Source organism: Heptranchias perlo, chromosome 28, assembly GCF_035084215.1.
Source record: "Heptranchias perlo isolate sHepPer1 chromosome 28, sHepPer1.hap1, whole genome shotgun sequence".
Lineage (NCBI taxonomy): Eukaryota > Metazoa > Chordata > Chondrichthyes > Hexanchiformes > Hexanchidae > Heptranchias > Heptranchias perlo.
Window position 1 is genome coordinate 14,831,057 of NC_090352.1, and position 23,148 is coordinate 14,854,204.

At 45.9% G+C, this 23,148-nt stretch overlaps 1 protein-coding gene across 6 annotated transcripts in view; it reads right to left on the bottom strand.

Moving 5' to 3' along the window:
• Window positions 1-23,148, bottom strand: part of mtmr4 (myotubularin related protein 4) — a 112,095-nt gene that overhangs the window by 38,060 nt on the left and 50,887 nt on the right. For all 6 annotated transcript variants that reach the window (XM_068008105.1, XM_068008101.1, XM_068008103.1 and 3 more), the window contains 2 exons: window positions 18,411-18,577; window positions 17,942-18,038 (listed from right to left, as the gene is read on the bottom strand). In XM_068008105.1, coding sequence (XP_067864206.1) covers window positions 17,942-18,038; window positions 18,411-18,577 — 264 coding nt within the window. The remainder of the gene's footprint in view (window positions 1-17,941; window positions 18,039-18,410; window positions 18,578-23,148) is intronic.

The following is a 23,148-nucleotide window of genomic DNA, read 5'->3' on the forward strand; positions in this document are numbered from 1 at the left end:
GGGGGGGGGGGAGAGAGAGAGTGGGGGGGGGGGGGAGAGAGAGAGTGGGGGGGGGGGGAAGAGAGAGAGAGAGGGGGGGAAGAGAGAGAGAGAGGGGGGGGGAGAGAGAGGGGGGGGGGGGAAGAGAGAGGGGGGGGGGGAAGAGATAGGGGGGCGGGAGAGAGGGGGGGGGGAAGTGGGGGTTGGGGGGGGTGGAGACCCTCACCCATTGCAGGAGTCACTTGGGACAAAGTTTGGCCTCCACCACCCTCCTCCTGACAGTCAAAGTCACCAACCTGCACACTTACCCCGGGGTCCGGAGACATGTACCTACCTTGCGGACCCCCACAGATGTACATCTTCCGGATGGGCGCCGCCGTAGCTGCAGTCATGACCTCCGCGGAGGGCGAACAGCATCACCAGCCTTGCCATCCACGCCGTCCACCTCTGACACGTGGAGCTCCACAACAGAGTGCTGTGACACATCCACCTGTACAGCAGGAGGGAGGGCTACCGCAGAGAGAGATGCGTCGCAGAGGGCACTACCCTCGCCACAGGGTCCACAGACCGAGGCTCAGCTTCCTGGACCTCTCTGAGCAGCAGTGCACACGGAGGCTCAGAGTCACTCGACATGTAGTCGTGGACATCTGCAGCCTCTTTCATGCCGAGCTCCTCCTGGCTGGCCCGAGCACCATCTTCTTACCTGTCGCTGTCAAAGTCACCACTGCCCTCAACAACTTCTCCTCTGCATCCTTCCAGGGTGCAACCGGGGACATCGCCGATGTCTCTCAGTCGTCTGCACAAAAGAGCCCTGCAAATACACCTACACCCACTCTGCAGTGACACAATGGGTGGCATCAGCTGTGGGTCCTCATAGTGATCCTCAGGAGAGGGCATTATTGCACAAACCAGACAGGATTCGCGAAGACATGGCAGTAGTGGTGCCAATATAATATGTAATGTGAGTTGGTCAGAAATTCAATATAAGTAACAACCATGACAAACCCTCAAACACCCTTGTGCATCCCCTTCATGCTCACGACACGTTTGCCTTACGCTGCCTACTGCACATACGTGATGCATGCCCTATGGCTGCAGCACAGGTAGTGGCAGGTTGAGTGAGGCTGGCCGTGAAAGAGATGCACGAGAGGGTGAGTATGAGATAGAGCCATGAGATTGTATGAGGATTGGGTTGAGTGGTAGTGGCGGGATGAGTACTGGCGAGGTGAGTAGGTACAGGTAAGATGAGGATGAGGTTTGAGTGGGTATGAGGGGTGATGTGACAGAGTAGTGTTGGCAGTGCTGAAGATGTGGGGTGGGGGCGGTGATGTGGCAGACGGAGTGTCGGGGAAAGAGTACGTGTACTCACTTTGGCTGACCTACTGAGGTCATTGGAGCGCCTCCTGCACTAAATGCAGGTGGGCGATATGTTGGTTGCGCTGGTGACCTCCTCTGCCACCTCGAGTCAGGCCTTTCTGGTGGCAGAGGCAGGCCGCTTCCTCCCGCCCGCCGGGAGGAAGATCTCTGTCCTCCCCCTCCTCCTCACCCCATGTACTGATACCTGGAATGAGGCATCATTAAACCTGGGAGCAGCCTTCCCCCTGGGCTGCTCCATGCTGTAATTTTTTCTATTTGTTGCAGCATCTGTCAGTGGAGGACTGCCCCTTTAAATAGAGCGCCTCCAGCTGACAGATCTTGCTGCGCATGCGCAGCCCGCCCGACGTGCAGATCAGCAGTGGGGAACCCGGAGGAGCAGGTAAGTGAATCCAATTAGTGGATTGGATGCTACAATCGCACGGGAAGCTGACTAATTTCACCGGGCACATTACCCACGCGCCCGATAGCACCCCCGCCGAGAACCCGCAGCCCTGCTAACATCGGGCCCCAGAACTGTGCACAGTACTCCAGGTGCAGTCTAACCAAGGTTCTATACAAATTTAACATAACTTCTCTGCTTTTCAATTCTATCCCTTTAGAAATGAACCCCAGTGCTTGGTTTGCTTTTTTTATGGCCTTATTAACCTGCGTCGCTACTTTTAGTGATGTGTATCTGTACCCCTAGATTCCTTTGCTCCTCTATTCCATTTAGACTCTTATTATCCAAGCAGTATGTGGCTTCCTTGTTCTTCCTATCAAAATGCACCATGTCACACTTATCTATATTGAAATTCATTTGCCATTTACACGCCCATTCTGCAAGTTTATTAATGTTGCATTCTTCCTTTGTATTAACTACACCCCCCAATTTGGTGCCGTCCGCAAATTTTGAAATTGTACTTCCGATTCCCGAGTCCAAATCATTAATGTAAATTGTGAACAACAGTGGTCCCAGCACCGATCCTTGTGGAACACCACTTCCCAGCTTTTGCCAGTCTGAGTAACTACCTTTAACCCCTACTCTCTTTTCTATTTTGTAGCCAGCTTGCTATCCATTCTGCTACCTGTCCCCTAATTCCATATGCTCTGACCTTAGTTATGAGTCTCTGTGGTACCTTTTGAAAATCCAAATATATTGGGCTCAATTTTAAAATCGAGCCAGGATGGGGGCGGGGTGCCAATTTGAGGTCAGAAAACCCATTAGTACGGGTTTCCTGGACGTCCTTACCATTTTGACGTAAGGACGTCTTTTTTTTTGTCAGTTTCCCGCGTCCAATCGACTGGCCTGATTGACAGGAGACAGTTGGGACAGGAGACCAGCCAGGGAGAGGATGTGTTCAGGTAAGTCTTTGTTTGTATAGATGGGGGGGGGGGGGCATGGGGTTGGGAGGACAGGGAGGATTGGGGACGATCCGGGGAAGGGGATCTGCAATCGGGGAGGGGTGGGGGGGGGAACGACACAATCGGGGGTAGGTGCAGGTCGGCTTGTTGGGCCTGAGGGAACCACTCCTGCCTCCTGCTCCTTCTGCCCCACAAGCTGTGCCTTTCTAGGCACCTACCTGTTAGTCTCAGGCCTTCTCGCCTCCATTCATGAGGCGTAAAACCGATAGCCCGGGGTTGAAATCGGGAATTCGAGAAAAATGGAGGCCTGAAGCCTCCTTGAAAGCTTCTAAGGCCCAACCTGCCTCGGTGAAAACCGGAAATGGGCAGGTTGGAGGCAGGTCTGAAATGGTGGCAATTTTCAATGCCCATCCCCTCCGTCCCCACTCATTTTTTACTTTGAAAATTGAGCCCATTACATCTATATTCAAACCCATTGTATCAATGATCTCATTAGCCAACAGACCTTCATATGATCTACATTTTCCCAAATATTTACACTCAATTCCCCCATCCCCTAACACCTCCCTCTGTTCTTCTTTTGGTTGTTGTGTTACAGAATCGCAAAGAACCACTTCCAAATTTACAGGTCAGGTGATAACATAGATTAAGCATTAACCAAAACACTCACACCTCTCAACCGTTTAGGTTTAATGGAATATCGCAGCATTAAACATCATCGCTGAGCAGAACAGCAGTGGTGTGCAAGGCTCCCAAGCTGCCAAAAGCAGCTGAATTGCTAGTTCTGCAGAAAACTGCACTCCCTCCCAAACCACTGACCTGAATTCCAGCCTTTCAACACATTGTAGATTGATGCATGATTACGCTAATGGCTCCAGATTTGAGTATGGAGTGAATTTAATTTTTAAACACATTGCATTCAACCATCCCCCTGGGTTTAGTGGGTTGTGAATATAGCCTCATTGGATGCAGCAGTGCAGAAATACTCATAGTAAAGGTATTTCTGACATGAACATTCTTCCATTTAAGGACTGATATAAAAGCAATGATGACAGTACCTGCTCTTGGGAAATGAAAAGTACTGAAGATATGGACAAGTCCTTCATGATGCCCCTATTCCTTATATACTTCAAGGTCTTGCTTCACCTTCAGCTTTTCTGCTTTGCCATATTTAATTGTAGAAAATGCAGCAATTCCAGTGCATCTCTATCTGTTGCTGCATAATCATTCCAACTTCTCAGTACAATGAGAATATGTCCAATACAACAGGTAGACAAAGGAAAAGGGGATGAAAGGATATGGGACAGAGTGGGTAAATGCGATTAGGACTATTTGCTTGTGTGAAGAGCGAACATCAACACGGACTGGTTAGGCCAAATGGCCTGTTTCCGTGTTATAATTTCTATGTATAAGTATCTTAAAACACATAGATTGGTCCATCTGCAGCTCCGTCAGAGTTTTAATGTATATCAGGTGGTATAATAGGGTGCAACTAGACGTACCTGAAACAAGCACAAGATGTCTCACAATTTTGACCCTGGTTGTTGCTAAGGGCAGAGAAATATGTGGAGGAAGATGGAACAGAGTACAACAGACAAGTCAGAGTTTTCTCGTAGAAGCTCAATTTCAAATGAAGAATTAACAAGAGTGCCAGATAACAGGGTTGCCTGGCAGAGTGCTCTGCCATCAGGCAGATGTAGTGTGTGAGATTCTGCTGCTCGTATACCATATAAACTTCTTACAAAATGCAAAGGTGCAGTAATTCTCTGGGACTAAGGCAAAAGCGTGAGCAACTCGTGTTTTTCTGAACATCACCTCGCCACAACTGTACAATACCCGAAAAGGTGGGTTTGGCATCATCCACTATCTCTGGTTTAAATAGCTTTCAATTGTACCAAATTAAGGAGCAAGCAATAGATTTTTTTTGTATCCTGCCAAATGAGAAAAGCAGGGCCACTATCTACAGATATCACACAGCTGAGGAAGTGCAACTGCATTATACACAGATACTATTCAGCTAGAGTAGTTCAGGACCATCACGGCCAGGGCAAAGTGGGGGGGGGGGGGGGCAACATTACAGCTACTATAGAGCTGGAGAAGGGTGGGTCACTGAACATGGATACTGCACAGCCAGAGATTTGAAAGGTGCTGGGGGGGGGGGCAAAGAAATCTCTGTTCAGATATTGCATAGCCAGAGGAGAGCAGGCCACAGCAGAACAGGGCCACCTTCTGTGGACACTGTGCAGATAAAGGATGGGGCTACTGCAAATGGATACTCACGGCCAGGGCAAAGTGGGGGGGGGGGGGGGCAACAATACAGCTACTATAGAGCTGGAGAAGGGTGGGTCACTGAACATGGATACTGCACAGCCAGAGATTTGAAAGGTGCTGGGGGTGGGGGGGGGGGCGGGGGGCAAAGAAATCTCTGTTCAGATATTGCATAGCCAGAGGAGAGCAGGCCACAGCAGAACAGGGCCACCTTCTGTGGACACTGTGCATATAAAGGATGGGGCTACTGCAAATGGACACTATTCAGCCAGAGAAAGGAGAACATGAAGAACATACTGGTAGCAACGGTCATTAAGACTGAACCTTTCTTTCACCACGACTGCTTCTAAAGACGTGCTGTATTGGAGTACAATACCAACTTCTACATCTGTACAGTATCCATGTAGTAATTTACTTCTACAGCTGTACAGTATGTGTACACAGCTCCACTTCTACAACTGTAGAGTATTTATGTACAATGATTCCCCTCTACCTCTACAGTATTGGTGTGCAGTGATCCCTGCTACAGCTGCACTGAATACCTTTTCTCTTTCCTGATGTCTTTTAAGTATTACATTTTACTTTTGCGCTAGTTAATTTAAAACTTTATCATTTTGATCTGTCCATGGATATCAACATTCCAATTGCACTGTGTAAAATCTTGCCATATTCACTTGATTCAACAACCGCCAATCTGAAGCAACTACTGCAAGGTTAACGTGAAGGCAGCCACTTGATCCAAGTTTCAGGATATAATGGCCGATGAGTAAGACTGCTTATCCTTCTTTAAAACCATGAAGGGTTATTCCTCCTTCTGTTTTGACACAGAAGTTCAGTGACCTATGGCAATTGCATTGGCCTGTCTGGTATTTCAGGAATATGTACATGTAATACCACTGGTGTACAAGGGCTCCATGAAATGTGCATGCTGTTGCAGAATTTGCTCTTGCTGGCAAGTGTGATCCTCTTGAAATGGTCTGACTTTGGAAAACAGACAGCTGTTTACGTGCTTGTTTGCAGGGATGAGAACTACTGCAGTGCACATGAACTGAGTACCCCTTTTAAATCTCTAATATATTTAGTGACATTCAGCTCAGCTGCAGCAAACAGGGTAACCCCAAAACATGTGTTCATCTGATGTGTATACAGCAGTGTGGCTTAGAGACATTGTTGTCATTCAAAGGGAGATTTAGTGAATGCCATGTAGGCCAAGGCCAATTTGAAATGTTGCTATTTATAAATCGTAATTCATTCAAGAAGTATGGAAAATATATTGAGAATCAACAAGGTGGGGGGGGGGGGCGGAGAGAACATCAGCAGCGGTTGCTTTTACTGCAGTGCAAGTTTAATATTCAGAAAGAAAAATAAATTGCATTTATATAGCGCCTTTCACAACCTCAATGTTCCAAAGCACTTTCCAGTCAATGAAGTACTTCAGAGGTATAGTCACTGTTGTAATGTAGGAAACGAGGCAACTAGGTTGAACACAGCAAGCTCCTACAAATGGTAATGAAGTAAATGACCAGATCATCTGTTATCAGGGGCTCGATTTTAGCACCTGCGATCGGGTGCGTTCGTTGCGGGGGTGGCTACGAAAATCAGGGATTCCCGGAGCGGGTCAGGAGCCCGGCTCCAACCCGCCCCATTTCCGGGTTCCCCACTGACATGCGCGTGCAGCCCCCGCATGTGGGACTCCCGCCGGCAATTAAAGCCGGCGGGGTGTCACTTAAAGTACTTAAACAGGTACTTCAGGTTGTTTACAGACCTGATTGACCTGTTATTTTAGCAGGGATGGGATTTTGCAACTGACTGGGACTGTTTCCCGTACTGGGGGAAACACTCCTGGTTCAAATGGACGTGTTGCAGCCATCAGCCTGTGGCAGCTGCAAAGGTCCATTTGACAGGTCGGGGGGGGGGGACCCTCACTCATTGCAGGAGGCCACTCTGTTACTTTGGATAAAGTTTGGCCTCCACCACCCTCCTCCTAACAATAAAATTCACCAACTTGCACACTTACCCCGGTGTCCAGACACATGTACCTACCTTGCGGATCCCCTCAGATGTACATCTTCCGGATGGGGGCCGCCGTAGCTGCAGTCATGACCTCCTCGGAGGGTGAACAGCATCACCAGCCTCGCCGGCCAGGCTGTCTGCCTCTGACATGTGGAGCTCCACAACACAGTGCTGTGACACATCCACCTGCACAGCAGGAGGGAGGGCAACCGCAGAGAGAGATGCGTCGCAGGGGGCACTACCCTCACCACAGGGTCCACAGACCGAGGCTCAGCTTCCTGGACCTCTCTAAGCAGCAGTGCACACGGAGGCTCAGAATCACTTGACATGTAGTCGTGGACATCTGCAGCCTCCTTCATGCCAAGCTGCTCCCGGCTGGCCCGAGCACCATCTTCTTACCTGCCGCTGTCAAAGTCACCACTGCCCTCAACAACTTCTCCTCCGCATCCTTCCAGGGTGCCACCGGGGACATCGCCGACGTCTCTCAGTCGTCTGCACAAAAGAGCCCTGCAAATACACCTACACCCACTCTGCAGTGACACAATGGGTGGCATCAGTTGTGGGTCTTCATAGTGATCCTCAGGAAAGGGCATTATTGCACAAACCAGACAAGATTCGCAAAGACGTGGCAGTAGTGGTGTCAATATAATATGTAATGTGAGTTGATCAGAAATTAAATGTAAGTAAAAATCCATGACAAACCCTCAAACACCCTTGTGCATCCCCTTCACGCTCACGACACGTTTGCCTTAAGCTTCCTACTGCACATACGTGATGCATGCCCTGTGGCAGGTTGAGTAAGGCTGACTGTGAAAGAGATGCATGAGAGGGTGAGTAGGAGATAGAGCCATGAGATTGTATGAGGATTGGGTTGAGTGGTAGTGGCAGGATGAGTACTGGCGAGGTGAGTAAGTGCAGGTAAGATGAGGATGAGGTTTGAGTGGGTGTGAGGGGTGATGTGACAGAATAGTGTTGGCAGTGCAGAAGGAGATGTGGACGGTGATGTGGCAGACGGAGTGTAGGGGAATGAGTAAGTGTACTCACTTTGGCTGACCTACTTAGGTCATTGCAGCACCTCCTGCACTGTATGCAGGTGCGCGATATGTTGGTGGTGCAGGTGACCTCCTCTGCCACCTCGAGCCAGGCCTTCTTGGTGGCAGAGGCAGGCCGCTTCCTCCCGCCCTCCAGGGGGGAAGATCTCTGTCCTCCCCCTCCTCCTCACCCTATCCAATAAGAGCTGGATCGGGTGAGGAGGAGGGGGATAATATGTAATATCAACTCACATTACATATTATCCCCCTCCTCCTCACCCTATCCAATAAGAGCTGGAGTGAAGCATCATTAAACCTGGGAGCAGCCTTCCCCTTGGGCTGCTCCATGCTGTAACTTTTCCTATTTCTTGCAGCATCAGTCAGTGGAGGACTGCCCCTTTAAATAGAGCTCCTCCAGCTAACAAACCTTACTGCGCATGCGCAGTCCGCCCGCTGTGCAGCTTAGCAGCGGGGAACCCGGAACAAGAGGTAAGTGGATCCAATCAGCCTGCGATTGCGCGCAGAGCAGAATGATTTCACTAATCGACCCCCCGCCGTAAACCCGCCGCCATGATGATACAAAGATGGGAGGGAAAATAGAGAGTGAGGAGGACATAAAAAACCTACAAGGGGATATAGACAGGCTGGGTGAGTGGGTGGAGATTTGGCAGATGCAATACAATATTGGAAAATGTGAGGTTATGCACTTTGGCAGGAAAAATCGGAGAGCAAGTTATTATCTTAATGGCGAGAAACTGGAAAGTACTGCAGTACAAAGGGATCTGGGGGTCCTAGTGCAAGAAAATCAAAAAGTTAGTATGCAGGTGCAGCAGGTGATCAAGAAGGCCAACGGAATGTTGGCTTTTATTGCTAGGGGGATAGAATATAAAAACATGGAGGTATTGCTGCAGTTATATGAGGTATTGGTGAGACCGCACCTGGAATACTGCATACAGTTTTGGACTTAAGAAAAGACATACTTGCTCTCGAGGCAGTACAAAGAAGGTTCACTCGGTTAATCCTGGGGATGAGGGGGTGGACATATGAGGAGAGGTTGAGTAGATTGGGACTCTACTCATTGGAGTTCAGAAGAATGAGAGGCGATCTTATTGAAACTTATAAGATTGTGAAGGGGCTTGATCGGGTGGATGCGGTAAGGATGTTCCCAAGGATGGGTGAAACTCGAACTAGGGGGCATAATCTTAGAATAAGGGGCTGCTCTTTCAAAACTGAGATGAGGAGAAACTTCTTCACTCAGAGGGTAGTAGGTCTGTGGAATTTGCTGCCCCAGGAAGCTGTGGAAGCTACATCATTAAATAAATTTAAAACAGAAATCGACAGTTTCCTAGAAGTAAAGGGAATTAGGGGTTACGGGGAGCGGGCAGGAAATTGGACATGAATTTAGATTTGAGGTTAGGATCAGATCAGCCATGATCTTATTGAATGGCGGAGCAGGCTCCAGGGGCCGATTGGCCTGCTGCTGCTCCTATTTCTTATGTTCATGGTAATATCGGGCCCTAGGTGTTGGTTGAGGGATATATGTTGGTCAGGACACTGGGAGAACTCCCCTGCTCTTCTTCGAATAGTGCAGTGAGATCTTTTACATTCACCAGAGAGAGAAGGCGGGGTCCTTGGTTTAACATCTCATCTGAAAGATGGCACCTCCAAGAGTGCAGCACTTCCTCAGTACTGCAGTGAAGTAGCAGTCCAATTTATGTGCTCAAATCGCCAGAATGGGACTTGAACCCACAACCCTCCGACTCAAGAGTCGAAAGCGCTACCACTGAGCTAGGGCTGACACTAGTGCAGTTGCAGTGCTCCCTGCAGTTGCTGTGATTGATGCAGTTATTCTGCTAAGTGCTGTGTACATAAGTTATTCAGTGCAGTTGCCGTGCTTGGAACAGTCGCTGTTGTTTCTTCCATTGCTCAGTGGTAGCGCTCTCGCCTGTGTCAGAAGGTTGTGGGTTCAAGTCCCTCTCCAGGACTTGGCCAATATTTACCCCTCAACCAGCATAACTAAAACAGATTATCTGATCATTATCTCATTGCTGTTTGTGGGACCTTGCTGGACACAAATTGGCTGCTGCGTTTCCTACATTACAACGGTGCCTACACTTCAAAAAGTACTTTATTGGCTGTGAAGCGCTTTGGGGCATCCTGAGGTTATGTAAGGCGATGAATTTCTTTCTTTCACAGGTACAGTTCAAGTTTTGAGGATAGTTTGGAGCAATCTTCAGTTATTTTTGATAAGTGACCAGACTCTTGAAATTCTGGGGTATTTAAGGGGGTCGCTCACCACATCGTTCTTTTTAACGTTTGGCTAAAAGATTTATAATCCTCGGGCAGTTTTTTGCTGCAACCGTTTCTGTCACAACTGCAGAATCACCAGTGATGGCACCTGTAACAAATTATCCAACAGCAGATGATGCTTGGAACAGTCACTGTTTGTAATGAAATTTCACAGGAAGATTGATTATGGCTCTACCCGTTAACAGAGAGCTGAAAATGATTTCATCTGTCCCGTCAACTGGTTTCCTCGCAGCATCAGGAGGTTCAACCAACATTATATCCACATTTTGTAGTGCTACTACAGAAGCAGCAGCATCACTTTATACCCAATAAACAGTGTGTCTTTAGCACACAAACTTTCCCATTTCCTCAACTTCTCTATTTCGGGGATAAAAGTTCTGTCAGTCTCCACCTAAAACATTAACTTGCTTTTTTCTCATTCACATGCTGACCACACACTGCGTATTCACAATGTTCCACTTTTTAAAAAATAAATTGAGCTGAGGTTAATTCATTTGCTCACAGCACACTGCCAATTCTCACTCACTACAGTTCACATCCATCCCACAGAGATGAGACAATACATTATTTGGCGCCTTCTTGAGGCTGGAGGCTGCAGCTGGAGTGACTGCCTTTAGCGAATATATTTCGTAACTGATCAGGCAATGGGGTTAATTTGGCACTCTGCAGTAAGCTGCACTTGTAGATAGTGTGGGTCAGAGAATTGGAATATAGTGTTGTAGCCCTATCTCTGACACATACTACCGACTAGGCGTGCAGAAATAACTTTAATATCTGCCATGTGGTATAAACGTGACCTGTGAAGTACTGACTTTGTCTCCAAATATGGTTCCCACCCACAGCATTTAAATCCATTTACTTTGGTCACATTTTTGATCATGTGATATACAAATTACATTATGGGGAAAAGGCCAACATCCAGTTTATTCACAGTGAGGAATTCCAGAGGTCTACAATCTTTTCTTTAAAAATATTGACAGCTTTTTCTCCTCAACGCACTGAATCTTGCTGGAGCAGTTTCACTGGCACTAAAAAACTGTCTAGTGCTGGCATCTCTCTCAGGTGAGGTATTATTTATGCGTGAGCATACACAGTGACCATCAAGCAGGCCATTCAACCGTGGAAGACATTACAGCCGAGCTTCAAACTGTTCTCATTAACATCCACAAACATGTGTTTTATAGGCGGCATCACTGAAGAGAGATCGGGGCAGAAATCCTGCCTGACAATTTTCCCCTTCCCCTAGCCAATGAATGTTGAGGCCAAATGCAGCATTCCATCTGCTGCTCCAACTGAGGACAGCCAACACAGCACAAACTAGGGATCGTGCCGGGCATCTTGGTATACACCAGATGCTCCAGTTACCTCCTAGGGCAAAGGTAGAACTATCCAGAAATTCCTTAATGCTGCCCAGAGGAAGACAGTAATACCAGTCTTGCCTTAACGACACAAGCTAAAAAGAAAAGCATTTATATAGTGCCTCTCACGACTTCAGGACACCCCAAAGCGCTTCTCAGCCATTAAAGTACTTTTTGAAGTACTGTTGTAATGTAGGAAACACAGCAGCCAATTTGCACACAGCAAGGTCCACAAACAGCAATGTGATAATGACAAGATAATCTATTTTAGTGTTGGTTGAGAGATAAAAATAGGCCAGGATACCAGAACTTCCCTGCTCTCCTTCAAAATAGTGCCATGCAATCCTTTATGTCCATTTGAGAGGGCAGACAGGGCCTCGATTTAATGTCTCATCTGAAAGACGGCACCTCCAACATTGCAGCACTCACTCGGTTGCACTGCACTGGATTAGAGTCATAGAGTCATAGAGTTATACAGCACGGATAGAGGCCCTTCGGCCCATCGTGTCCGCGCCGGCCTATGTGCTCAAATCTCAGGATTGGGACTTGAACCCACAACCTTCTGATTCAGAGGCGAGAGTGTTACCACTGAGCCATGGCTGACACCTAAAAAAAAGTGAGCAAGCTGGGAGAGTAACCTACTACAACACAGGAGGCTGCAGAATACAGGGTTAAGACTGTGTTGGACAATATCAAGAGTATCAACTCGCTGACAAATCTATTTTGAAAACAAACACTTTGGACTGATCATTCCACATTAACAGAGAACTGATGTTCTCACAAAATTCTACTATCAAATCATTTCTGATGACTTGGAATTCCTGAGACAGGTAGAACATTTCAGTGCAGAGCCCATATTTAAAGAAACCCCTGAAACGTGCAGGTTTTCAAAGCATGCAGCAGGGAATGTTATGGGATTATTTCCTAATCACACCTGAATACAGTAGACATGGTGCATCAGATCATTTATGCATCGCCAGCTGTGCATGGTTTCAATAATTTACATTTCTGTAGCTCACAGAGACAGTATCTCAGAGCACTTTATAAAAAAAATATGGGACTCTGGGAGAGAAAAAGGAGAAAGAATTCATGGGGGAAAACACGAATAGAAAGATTTTAAGGAGACTTTTGAAAGCAGGGAGGTGGTGAGACAAGAGCAATTTGGGAAGAGCGGTGTCAAGAATAGGGGATTTGGGAAGGATGGTGGCATTGCAGAGGGATTTTGGGAAGCAATTCTGAGAATGGGTATAACAAACGAAAACAGCCGTCAACGGTGAAGCAGGATGGCAAGCAATAAATAATTGTCTGATGTCAGGGGAGCACAGGCTGTCAATGAAGGAAATTGCACAGGTATTGAAGGTGGGGTGGGATGGAGTGGTGAGCAGATGGTGAGATTTAAAACACACTGGTAAGGATCTTCTAATCAAACTGTTGGGGTATAGGGAAGCAATAGAGTTTAGCAAGGGGGTGTGGGACTGAGTGGGAGGAAAAGGACTATGCCTTCTGAATAAACAGTTTTTAAGAGGATGGAGGCCAACAAAGAAAGCATCGGAAAGTCAAGCCTTCAGGTGCTAAGTAATGGTTCAGATTCTCTGGTGTGGTATGGCAGAAGCAGGGACAAAGATGGGCAGTGTTTCAGAAGTGGCCTTGGTTACACATCAAATATAGAAAAGAAAGTTCAGCTCAGGGTGAAACAGGAAACTAAGCCTGAGGTGATAGCGAGATTAATGGAGACCAGGCCAGGGAGACGGAAGTGCTGAGGGGAGCCCAAGGGACTTTGGCTTCAATTTTAGCCACATGCGGCTGGAAGATGTTAGAACTCATCCAGGTCTTAATGTTAAAATGGGGGTTGTGTTATGCCCACCAGTGGCTCACATATTTAGCAGTTTGTTGAGGTCTGGGATTGTTCCTATGCAGTGAAGAAGTTATGTGTGATGCTTATATTTAAAAAGAGGAGTAAATCAGAACCTGGGAATTATAGGCCAGTTAGTTAGACCTCAATTTTAGACGAGCTGCTAGAAGGAATTAATTGAGACATGCTGAGCGATCATTTGGAAAGAGCAGAGCCCCTACCCGGGACAATGGAGGTCTTATGTCACCGATTTGGTTGCCTTTTTTTTGAAGAGGTCACAAGCCTGGTTGAAATAGGACATTTTGATTTTCAAAAAACCTTCGATAAAGTTCTGCACAGAAGGCTGTTAAATAAGGTTGCATCCTATTCCACTGACAGTCAAATGTTAAGCTGGATTGCGCAATAGTTGCATTCATGTAAGCAGAAGGTATTAATTGTGGCAGCTATACGTGGGGTCAGGTAGCAAGTGAAATCAATTATTTGGATGAAGGCATCAGGGGTACAATCCTTAAATTTGCTAATAACACAGGGGTATGTGTGGAGTTATGACTTTGGACAAAATAAATAGAATGCAGGCCGATCCAGAAACATTCGGAGAATGAGTCCGGTGTAGCAGATGTTCTTCAATGTGGATAAATGCAGTGTGTTATATCTGGGTCATGGTGATTCAAGGCATGTGTATACCATTCAGGGTTACCACTTAAGATTGCAGAGCAGAAGAGGGATCGGGGGGTTGCAGTTCATGAAAACTGAAGGTCCAGGAACACTGTAATGAGGCTATAGAGAGGCATCTATAGCCAGGACAGTTAAATACAAATCTAGAAATACAACACTTACCCTACACAAGATCTTGGTATAGCCACATCTAGAATACTATGCCTAATTTTGGTCCCCGCACATGGAGAGGAACATTGAAGCTCTGGAGAAGGTCAAGAGGACGGCCAAACAAATTCTAACCAGTCTTAGGGCTCTTAGTTATCAAGTCAAACTCAGGGAATTGTATTGTTTTTCTCACCGAAGAAATGTAGGTTTACGTCTGGTTGGATAGGTTAATGCAGTCTCCTGGAGTTTGTTTGATTGCTTCTGAGGATCGGAGAAGAATTGCCCAGAGTTTTTTCCTAAATTAGCCTAAGGTTTTTTTGCCTTTCCCATGAGATTGTGTGACTACCTGGGAGGGGGAGGATTGATGCACCATGTCTGGATGGGACAGACTGGACGGACCAGTTGGTCTTTTTGTCCGTTATGTTTCACATGTTCAATATTGCACAGGCAGTTAGAGAGGGTACTGACAAGTGTTCAAACCAATGGTTTCACTGGCATACGTGTGGAAGCTGCTGCTGCTTATGAACGGTGGTGCCAAGAGGCAGCATGTAAATAATGGACCGCAGATGGAGCCCTGGGGTATGCTGCAGGTCATAGGGTCGCAGTAGAAGTGGCTGGAGAGTCTTCATTGTGACATGCAGCAGTGAAAGCATGCGAGAGCAGTGAGGTGGGAGACTGCAAAGGAAAAGGCACTGGAGGAGGATGGAGTAGTTGACAGTGTCAAAAGCAGCAGAGGGAGTGAGGAGGAAGAGAAGATTCAGTAAGTCACAGTCACAGCTGGACTGCATCATTTGTGACTTCGACGAAAGCAGCCTCAGTGTTTGAAGCAGGGTGGAAGCCAGATTGGAGGGTCGTTAACAAAGAGTTTCGGGAACTAAGTTGCTAGGCAACAGTGCATTTCAGGACTTTGGAGAAAGAGAAAGTTGGAGACAGAAGAGTAGTACGAGGGAATGTAGGAGAAATGCATTTTTTTTTTGAGGATGTTAGATGATGGAAGGAAAGACCATGTTGGAGGATAGGAAAGGTTGATGACATCAACGAGATTGGGTGTGAGAAGAAATTTGGTGGACAGGAACTGAAACGAAGGAACAGATGGTGAGTTTCATGGATGTGATGAGTTTGATGAGGGCTAGGTGGAGATGGGGGAAAACTGGGGAGTCAGGATCTTGTTTGGATTAGAGAAGGGGAGATGTCAAAAGAGGAAGAAATAGCCTTAATTTTGACATGAAGTCAAGCAGTTCCTTACATTTAGTGTCTGAGGTGCGGAAGGAGGATATGAAAGTGTGAAATCATGGACCAGATTAGCGATGGAAGTTAAGGAGTTTGGTGAGCTCTCCGGGCTGATTTTATGGATTGGTCACACAGAGGAAGTAACAGTTCTGGCAGTGGATAGTCAAGGCAGTCATTCCCAATCTTGCAGCCCATAAATTTGAAGCCACAGAGTGAGCAGTGGCGATGGGAGATTGTTCTGGATCTGGTAGGGATGAGGGCGTTGAAGGTGGAGGAGAGATAAATTGTGAATTAGATTGATAGAATAGGGGGTAGTGGACTAGAGGAGGGGGAGGCTGGTGATTTAGAGCATCCTGTGATGAAGTTGCGGGGTCGGGGGGGTGGATTTTAAAACAGAGGCAGAAAGTGAGAATGAAGGGGTATGGGAGGGGTAGGAGGTGTGTTGGAGGATGCAACAGAAGACCTTGGAGCTCTCGAGGATATATGTAGTGACAAAGTCAAGGGGGTGGTCAGGTTTGTGAGTGGGCGGGTCAAAATGGATTGCATCGTGTTTGGAGATTTTTAACTATTTTCCCAGGACCCAGGAAGGGATTTTAGGATTAATTTATACATTGATGTTGCGGTCAAGTTACATTAAGTTCACAAGAGGCTGTCAGAAACATACAAGTTATCTAGGATGCTGCTTTGGACAAAAATAAGCTGGTATACCAGCCATCTCAAAATTAACTTATCTTGGCTTAATTAATCGGGATTATCCACCACTTCTTAGAGATATACCTGTGATGTTAGAATGGCTTTGATTTACTGAGCACAGCAGGGGTCTTAGCTAACCAGGCAATGTAGGCAACAAGGTTCTCACATCAAGGTGGGTCCTCATTTTATTGGCAAGTCAGCAAGCAGAGAGCGCTAGGCAGAAGTTTCAGCTCCTCCACCGCCCGCATCCCCCCCCCGCGGTCTCTCTCTAGGTTTGTGCATGAAACAAATGAGACAAAGAGACAGCGAAATCTTGCTTTCTAAGTCAGTGCTAGTCAGACAGAAATACTGACTTGTAAAGTGAAGTAGGCCCATGTCAAGGGCAAAGTTTGCATAATTTATTATTTTTGATGTTAAGAGGAGTGACATGAATGAGTAAAACGCGCTGCGAAAACTGTATTTGTTCATTCATATATTTCATGTAAAAAAAAGTTTCTTGGAATAATTGGTGACACTGGACCCAAGAGAATATCTAGTGCCGATGTGAACTTTGTAACAGCTGTTGAGGAAAACGAGGAAGTCAATTAAGTCAGGGGAGGAGAATTAGTTTAGGTAGAGGTTAAAGTCACCAAGAACAAGTTGTTGTTCTGAACAGAGATCGAGGGAGGACAGGTGGGAGAAGATTTCAATGAAGGAACAAGCTTGAAGACCAAGAAGACAATAGGCCAAGAGAATCTTGAAGGAGAGGTGGGAGGGTGGTAGGTAAATGAAATGGAAAAGCATGGGATAAAGTGAGGTGGGACTTGGAGATGAGTCATGATGCCAAAGTGGCAATCTGATCAATGGATGTGGTGGATTGTAAAGCCAGGCAGGGGGGGGTGCAGTCATCGTTACTAAGTCAGGTTTTGGTCAGGCTCAGGATGTTGATGCATTCCTCCAGTTTGAGGTCATGGATGGAGTGAGCTTTTTTCTTGAGTTTGTGTGGACATTTTGAAGGATGATGCGGTGAGAGAGGGAGACTGGGAGTTCACTGGGGTTACAGACAGGGCACAAGAGGAGGAGAGGGGATGGGGAGGAGGTTGGAGAAATTTACTCCACAGGAGCAAGATAGTTGAAGTAACAGCAACAGAGGGAAGAAAGCAGTTTGGGTGACTTGCCAGTAGCATGTGACATGAGACAAAGGATGCTCAGTTTGAGGGAGGAGGGAAGAGATCTTGGAACTGTGGAGGGAAAGGACTTCAATGGTGGAGTAGTAGAGGATGGGATTGTGGAATTGGATGAGCAGAGAACAATTTGCTTGGTAGGGATGGAGGGTGAGAGATGCAGATATGTGGATGAAAGGTGTGATAGGTAGTGAAGCAGGAAAGGGAAAGTTGGGCAGGGGAGCTTGATTCCTAACAGCACTCATTATGTGTGAACAAGCAGACTAGAGCAAGAGAGTTTAGGGGAGGATAAGGATGTTCTGATTGGTGCAATCTTGAGTGATTCAGTCCCATATTCCTGCCATACAAGTGCACCTGCCCTACCATCTCACAACCTCGAGTGACCCAGCCATTATTCTGGCCTTTTTAAGTGCTTAGTCCTGCCATTGGAGTGCATCAGCTATGTCATGCAGCAGTCCAAGTAACCATTTTCACCTCGTTGTTTAGCCACAAGAATGAACTCACTTGTAATTGCCATTGACTTCACTGACTCTCCAGACATTTTGCAGATCAAAACGCATTCTCTCCACTTCCATTTCAAACCGATGGCAGACATGATCTCCTACAGAAACACAAGAAGAGTTGAGTCATGTAGAATTACAATACAACACAGCAAATAGATTTATTAAATATTTTAAAACTTCTTTATTTTGATGCTTTCTTTGGCTTCATAGTTTCCTTCCTTAGCCAGGATAGCAGTACAAGTGAGGCCACAAAACACATGTCACTTGGCAGATGTGATCTACTCAATGTGATACCAGAGACACAAAAATGATTCTTAAATGGCATGACCAAGAACTGCCAAAATCAAACAACATGTGAGAGGCAAGGCTCCCACTCTGTACAAGTCACAGACCTCCTACCCATCGTTCCCTCCCCACTGGCATGCGTCACCGACCCATCATTCACTGGTTACTGTTACTTTTCCACTCACCTGGACGACAGAGGTGCACATGCTGATCTTCCTCGTCTGCACAGATTCCCAGACACCAGGCATGATATGCAAAGGCAAACAAATCCTCCAGTCTGGTCGGGTGGGCAATCACTTTGTTTAATTTCTTCAGCCATTCCTGACATTGCTTAAATGTAGAAAAATGGCACCTGTGGTATAGCATATACAGGAGTTCAGAGAACAGAGCGCACCCAACAACAATACTTATGTATTGAACAATGCAAACGGCCAGATCTATGAGAACACTCCGACTCAACCTTTGCACTAAAAGCTCATTATTAGTAAGTAATTTGTAAAAGCACTCCGCTGAAAACATGATCATCTTAATATGACATTTTCATTCAGTTCTAAATCAAAATAATACAAAGTACAAGCATCAATACAGTGGTGTCCACTTTTAGGAATCACTGCTCGTAGTGATCATATGGATATAGTGCTGAAATTCAACTTGCAAAACCCACTCATATCAACTCTTCATTTTCCATCAGTTGTACTAATCAGTACAAGTTGTTAGTGCTGAACAATATGGGTTGGTTTTACTGAATAGTATAGATGGGGTATACTATACAGTACGTTGGGTTATACTGAGCTGTACAAGACAATATAGGTGGGTTAAATAGAGCAGTATGGATAGGTAAAACCGAGCAATGCAACAGTATGACTGAGCTACCTGAGCTTCAAGGGCCAGATTGCTAGGGCCCCAAGGGCTGCATGTGTGCCTAGGGCTCTAGGTTGGACACTCAGCCCTACACGACCATATACAAGTACTGCTGGTCTGAGATGTAGCCTACAGCCTGTGACAAGTGATTCCTTCTTCTGCTAGCTGTCAACATTCATCAAAGGAGCCCTGAACACAGCATATGCTTGTAGGTAAAAAAAATATGGTCACCATGACTGACATGTTAGGGAAAAAACATTGCCCAACAAACCAGTCCCCTTTTTCAAGCATCTAACTGACCTCATTTATACTGTCTGGTAACTTATACCACAACTCTCATCAGCTTCTGGTTGAAAATATTCTGTTCAGCTTCCCTTCTTACTTCTAACTTGCTAATTATTATTTGAGTTAGGGGACAGGAGAATTCATTCTGCTGACACCTCCATGGATGCTGGCAATGCCACTTGTCTGTCAACTTGATATGGGGTCACATTTACAAGTTACGTAAGGGCAGGACTTTAGGCTGGATGTTAGGCTGTTCTTCTTTACCCAGAGAATAGTGGACCTGTGGAACAGGTTGCCGGTTCATGCCATGAAGGCTGATTCACTGTATACCTTCAAGAGACAGCTGGACCTGTTTCTAACTGGGGAGAAGATCACATCATACAAGAGGTAGATATCCTGTAATATAAGTCAGGGTAAAAGTGGTCTCCTGGTCTCGTTTTGATCACCCAAAAGGGGTCAGAGAGGAATTTTCCTGATTATTTTTTCCTTAATTGATTTGGGTTTTAAAATTTGGTTTCTCGCTTCTCCCACGAAATTGTATGGCTCCGGATGGGTAGGGAATGAGTGTCTGTAGCGTGATGCATAAGTCATCAAGATTGTATGGGGCAAGCTAGAAGGACCAGTTTGTCTTTACTTGTCTGACATTTTCGTCTGTTCATATGAATGTCAGATGAGACTGAAATTTGCACTCTGATCTCTTAGTCAGGGATAAATATGGTGATGTGTGACAGATGTGCAACATCTGTCACAAACTTGTCATATTAAGCAGGAGGATTACTGTATTCGGACATTCACACTCAATGAGAGACCATATATAATCACAGCTAACTCTTCAATAACAAGCCATTTTATTTGGGCGAAAAGCTTTAGGCAAGACTTGGTGCAGCTTTTTACTCAAGTTATTGTTTACAGGAAATCAAATCTTGTGAATCAACGAAACAAGCCATTAACAACTTATGAGAGGTTACCACACCCTCTGGGCCCCTTGCATCAGGAAGACGCACTGGTGTCTGCTCCAGTAGTTTCATCATCTGATTAGTGTTATCCACATACAAATAATTCCTGACTATAGCTGGAGCCTGTGTAGTGGCCAGTTGAATGAGGGTGGCTTGTTCACAGACAACCTTCACCCACATGTTGGGTAAGATGCAGTGCACATATGGAATGTCCTAAGTGACCAAAATATCCTAGTCCATGTGTCACACCGCTTCTCAGAAGGAAATGTTGGATAGGAAACCTTCCTGTATTTAGTTAGCATGAGGCCGATGACCAGAAAGGAAATATGTAGCTACAGGAACCATTTTGATGCTGGCCACCCAATAAAGCCCATCTGATCTGAACACCACTGCTTATGTTGAACAAAGTTTCCCAATGATCTTTGCTGCAGTAACTGAAACCCAGCAAATGTACAGTTAGCAGATGATCTGTTTCTTCCTCAGCTGTTGCATGTGGCTGCGTCTTCAGCCAGCAGGCAATCTAGCATTATACAACAACTTGCATTTATTTAGTGTCTTCAATGTAGAATGACACTCCAAAGCAGAGGTATTATCAAAAATACACTGATCTAAGGAAAGAGATATTAGATGGGGTGACCAAAATCTAGGTCAAAGAGGTGGGATTTAAGGAAGATCTTAAAGGAGGAGAAGGTGTTGGAAGCACAGACGGGTTAGGGAGGGAATTCCAGAGTGTAGAGCCTATGCACTTCAAGGTACAACCACCAATGCTTAGGAGAATGGAGGAGGGATGCACAAAAGGCCAGAGTTGGAGGAAGAGAGTTCGGAGGAGAGGGTTACATAGAGAGTCATAGAGTCATACAGCACGGACAGAGGCCCTTCGGCCCATCGTGTCCGCGCCTTCCTTAAATCTCCTCTGCACCCTCTCCAAAGCGATCACATCCTTCCTTGTATGCTATGGCATTTCAAGTGCTCATCCAAATGCTTCTTGAATGTTGTGAGGGTTCCTGTGGAGGCAGGAACCCTCACAACATTCAAGAAGCATTTGGATGAGCACTTGAAATGCCATAGCATACAAGGAACGAGAAGCAAATGTAGGTCAGCGAGACAAGGATGAAGGGCAAGTGGGACTTGGGTGTGGGATAGGATACAGGCAGTAGAGTGCTGGATGATCTGAAGCTTATGAAGGGTGAAGGATGGGAGGCCGGCCAGAAGAGCAATGGAATAGTCGAATCTGGAGATGAAAAAGACATAAGGATCTCTGTGGCAGATGGGCTGTGGTAGGGGTGTAAGTAGATGGTCTGTGACTGAGAGGATATGGGGTCGGTAGCTCAGCTCAGAGTCAAATAGGATGCTGAGGTTGTGAACAGTCTATACCTCTAAATTCAAAGAGATTTAAATTACCGGATAAATCAATTTTTTGAGCACTAAATTCCCACTTTACTGTGTTGTTTATGTTTCTTAATTCAAATTATTGGATCATTCAGTTTTTTGTAGCACAAAAACTGACTGGATTATCAGTAGGCTGTACTCCTCAATGTGTGTGTTGAGTATTCTGCCTCAGACATTCGACTGAGGCCTGAGGGAACTCCTGGAATCAGAACTCTTCCCCTCCTTGCGTTGGAAAAAGCCCAAACAAAAAAGATGACGACCCTGGATTTAAGGACCACAATCATGAAAAGCATTCTACAAGTCTAACTATATCTCCTTCTGTCTGTCTACTTAAAATGCATGGGAAACAAATGGAAGGAGACACTCAAATGTTTTCAATATAATCCATGCCAGCCCACCCAAGGACAATAGTGGCCTCTGCACTGACACTACGGGGCAACATATTCATTATGCAGCACTGGGACACTGCATTTTCCTGTCAGCTGAGCTGATGCACTTGTTATATTTGTTTGTGTGCAAGTGAAGGAAAACACAGCTCAGAATGTCACTGTTCATCACTGAATCTGAAACTGAGGGGTAAGACTAAACAATGCAATACTCACTTCTGTCCCCTTCTCAAAATCTCAATAGTCTCCTCATAAAAACCGAGATATATCAGGGTTACAGTGAACAACTAAGTCATCTACGACCTGAGCACCATCGTGAAATCCAAGGTGGGCACCACATGATTAACACTAGTCAAGTTTATTGTGATGTAGTGGATACGATTTTGTAAAAGTGTTTATTAAATGAGAAGCGTTTGTTTCAAAAAGTCTCCCTGCCTGCATCTGTTATATTTCTTGCTGCTCGTAGCCAGAAAGGAAAGGTCCATCAGACGTCCTGCTGAGTGCCCAGGACCAGTGACTCACCAACATAATGGGTGTGAGTTATTTATTGACTGAGAAAAGCTTCACTCTGAGGACAGGGCAGGATGTGGATGCTTTTTGATTTATAATATGGTCAAATTAGCGCCAGCGGCTGACAATTGCTACGCACATGGCAACAGAAAGCATATTTAGGGAAATGCTCCACTTTCCTACGTCTGTGCATTTTTCCAGATTATTTCCCTCAAAGTCACCCTAAACTCAAGAATATAAGCAGGGATGAAGCTGCAAGGCATGATGAATGCCGATGATTAACTGTTTCACAGCATCATCTGGAGGTAAGCACAGGCTACACAAAGCCTCAAGAGTTTTCTCGAGGCTCAGACCCTCAAAACGTGGAGAGAGATTTAAAAAAAAGGGGGAAAAATTAGATCCACTGATGCTGGGGCTTCTACTGCAGCAAGTAAAACACATCACTTCCCAGTATTTCTGGCAAATACCCTCAAGAAAAGAAAACGTGATTCATAGAACATGGAGGTGAGCGAGCTTGAGTACAATAATTCTTCTAT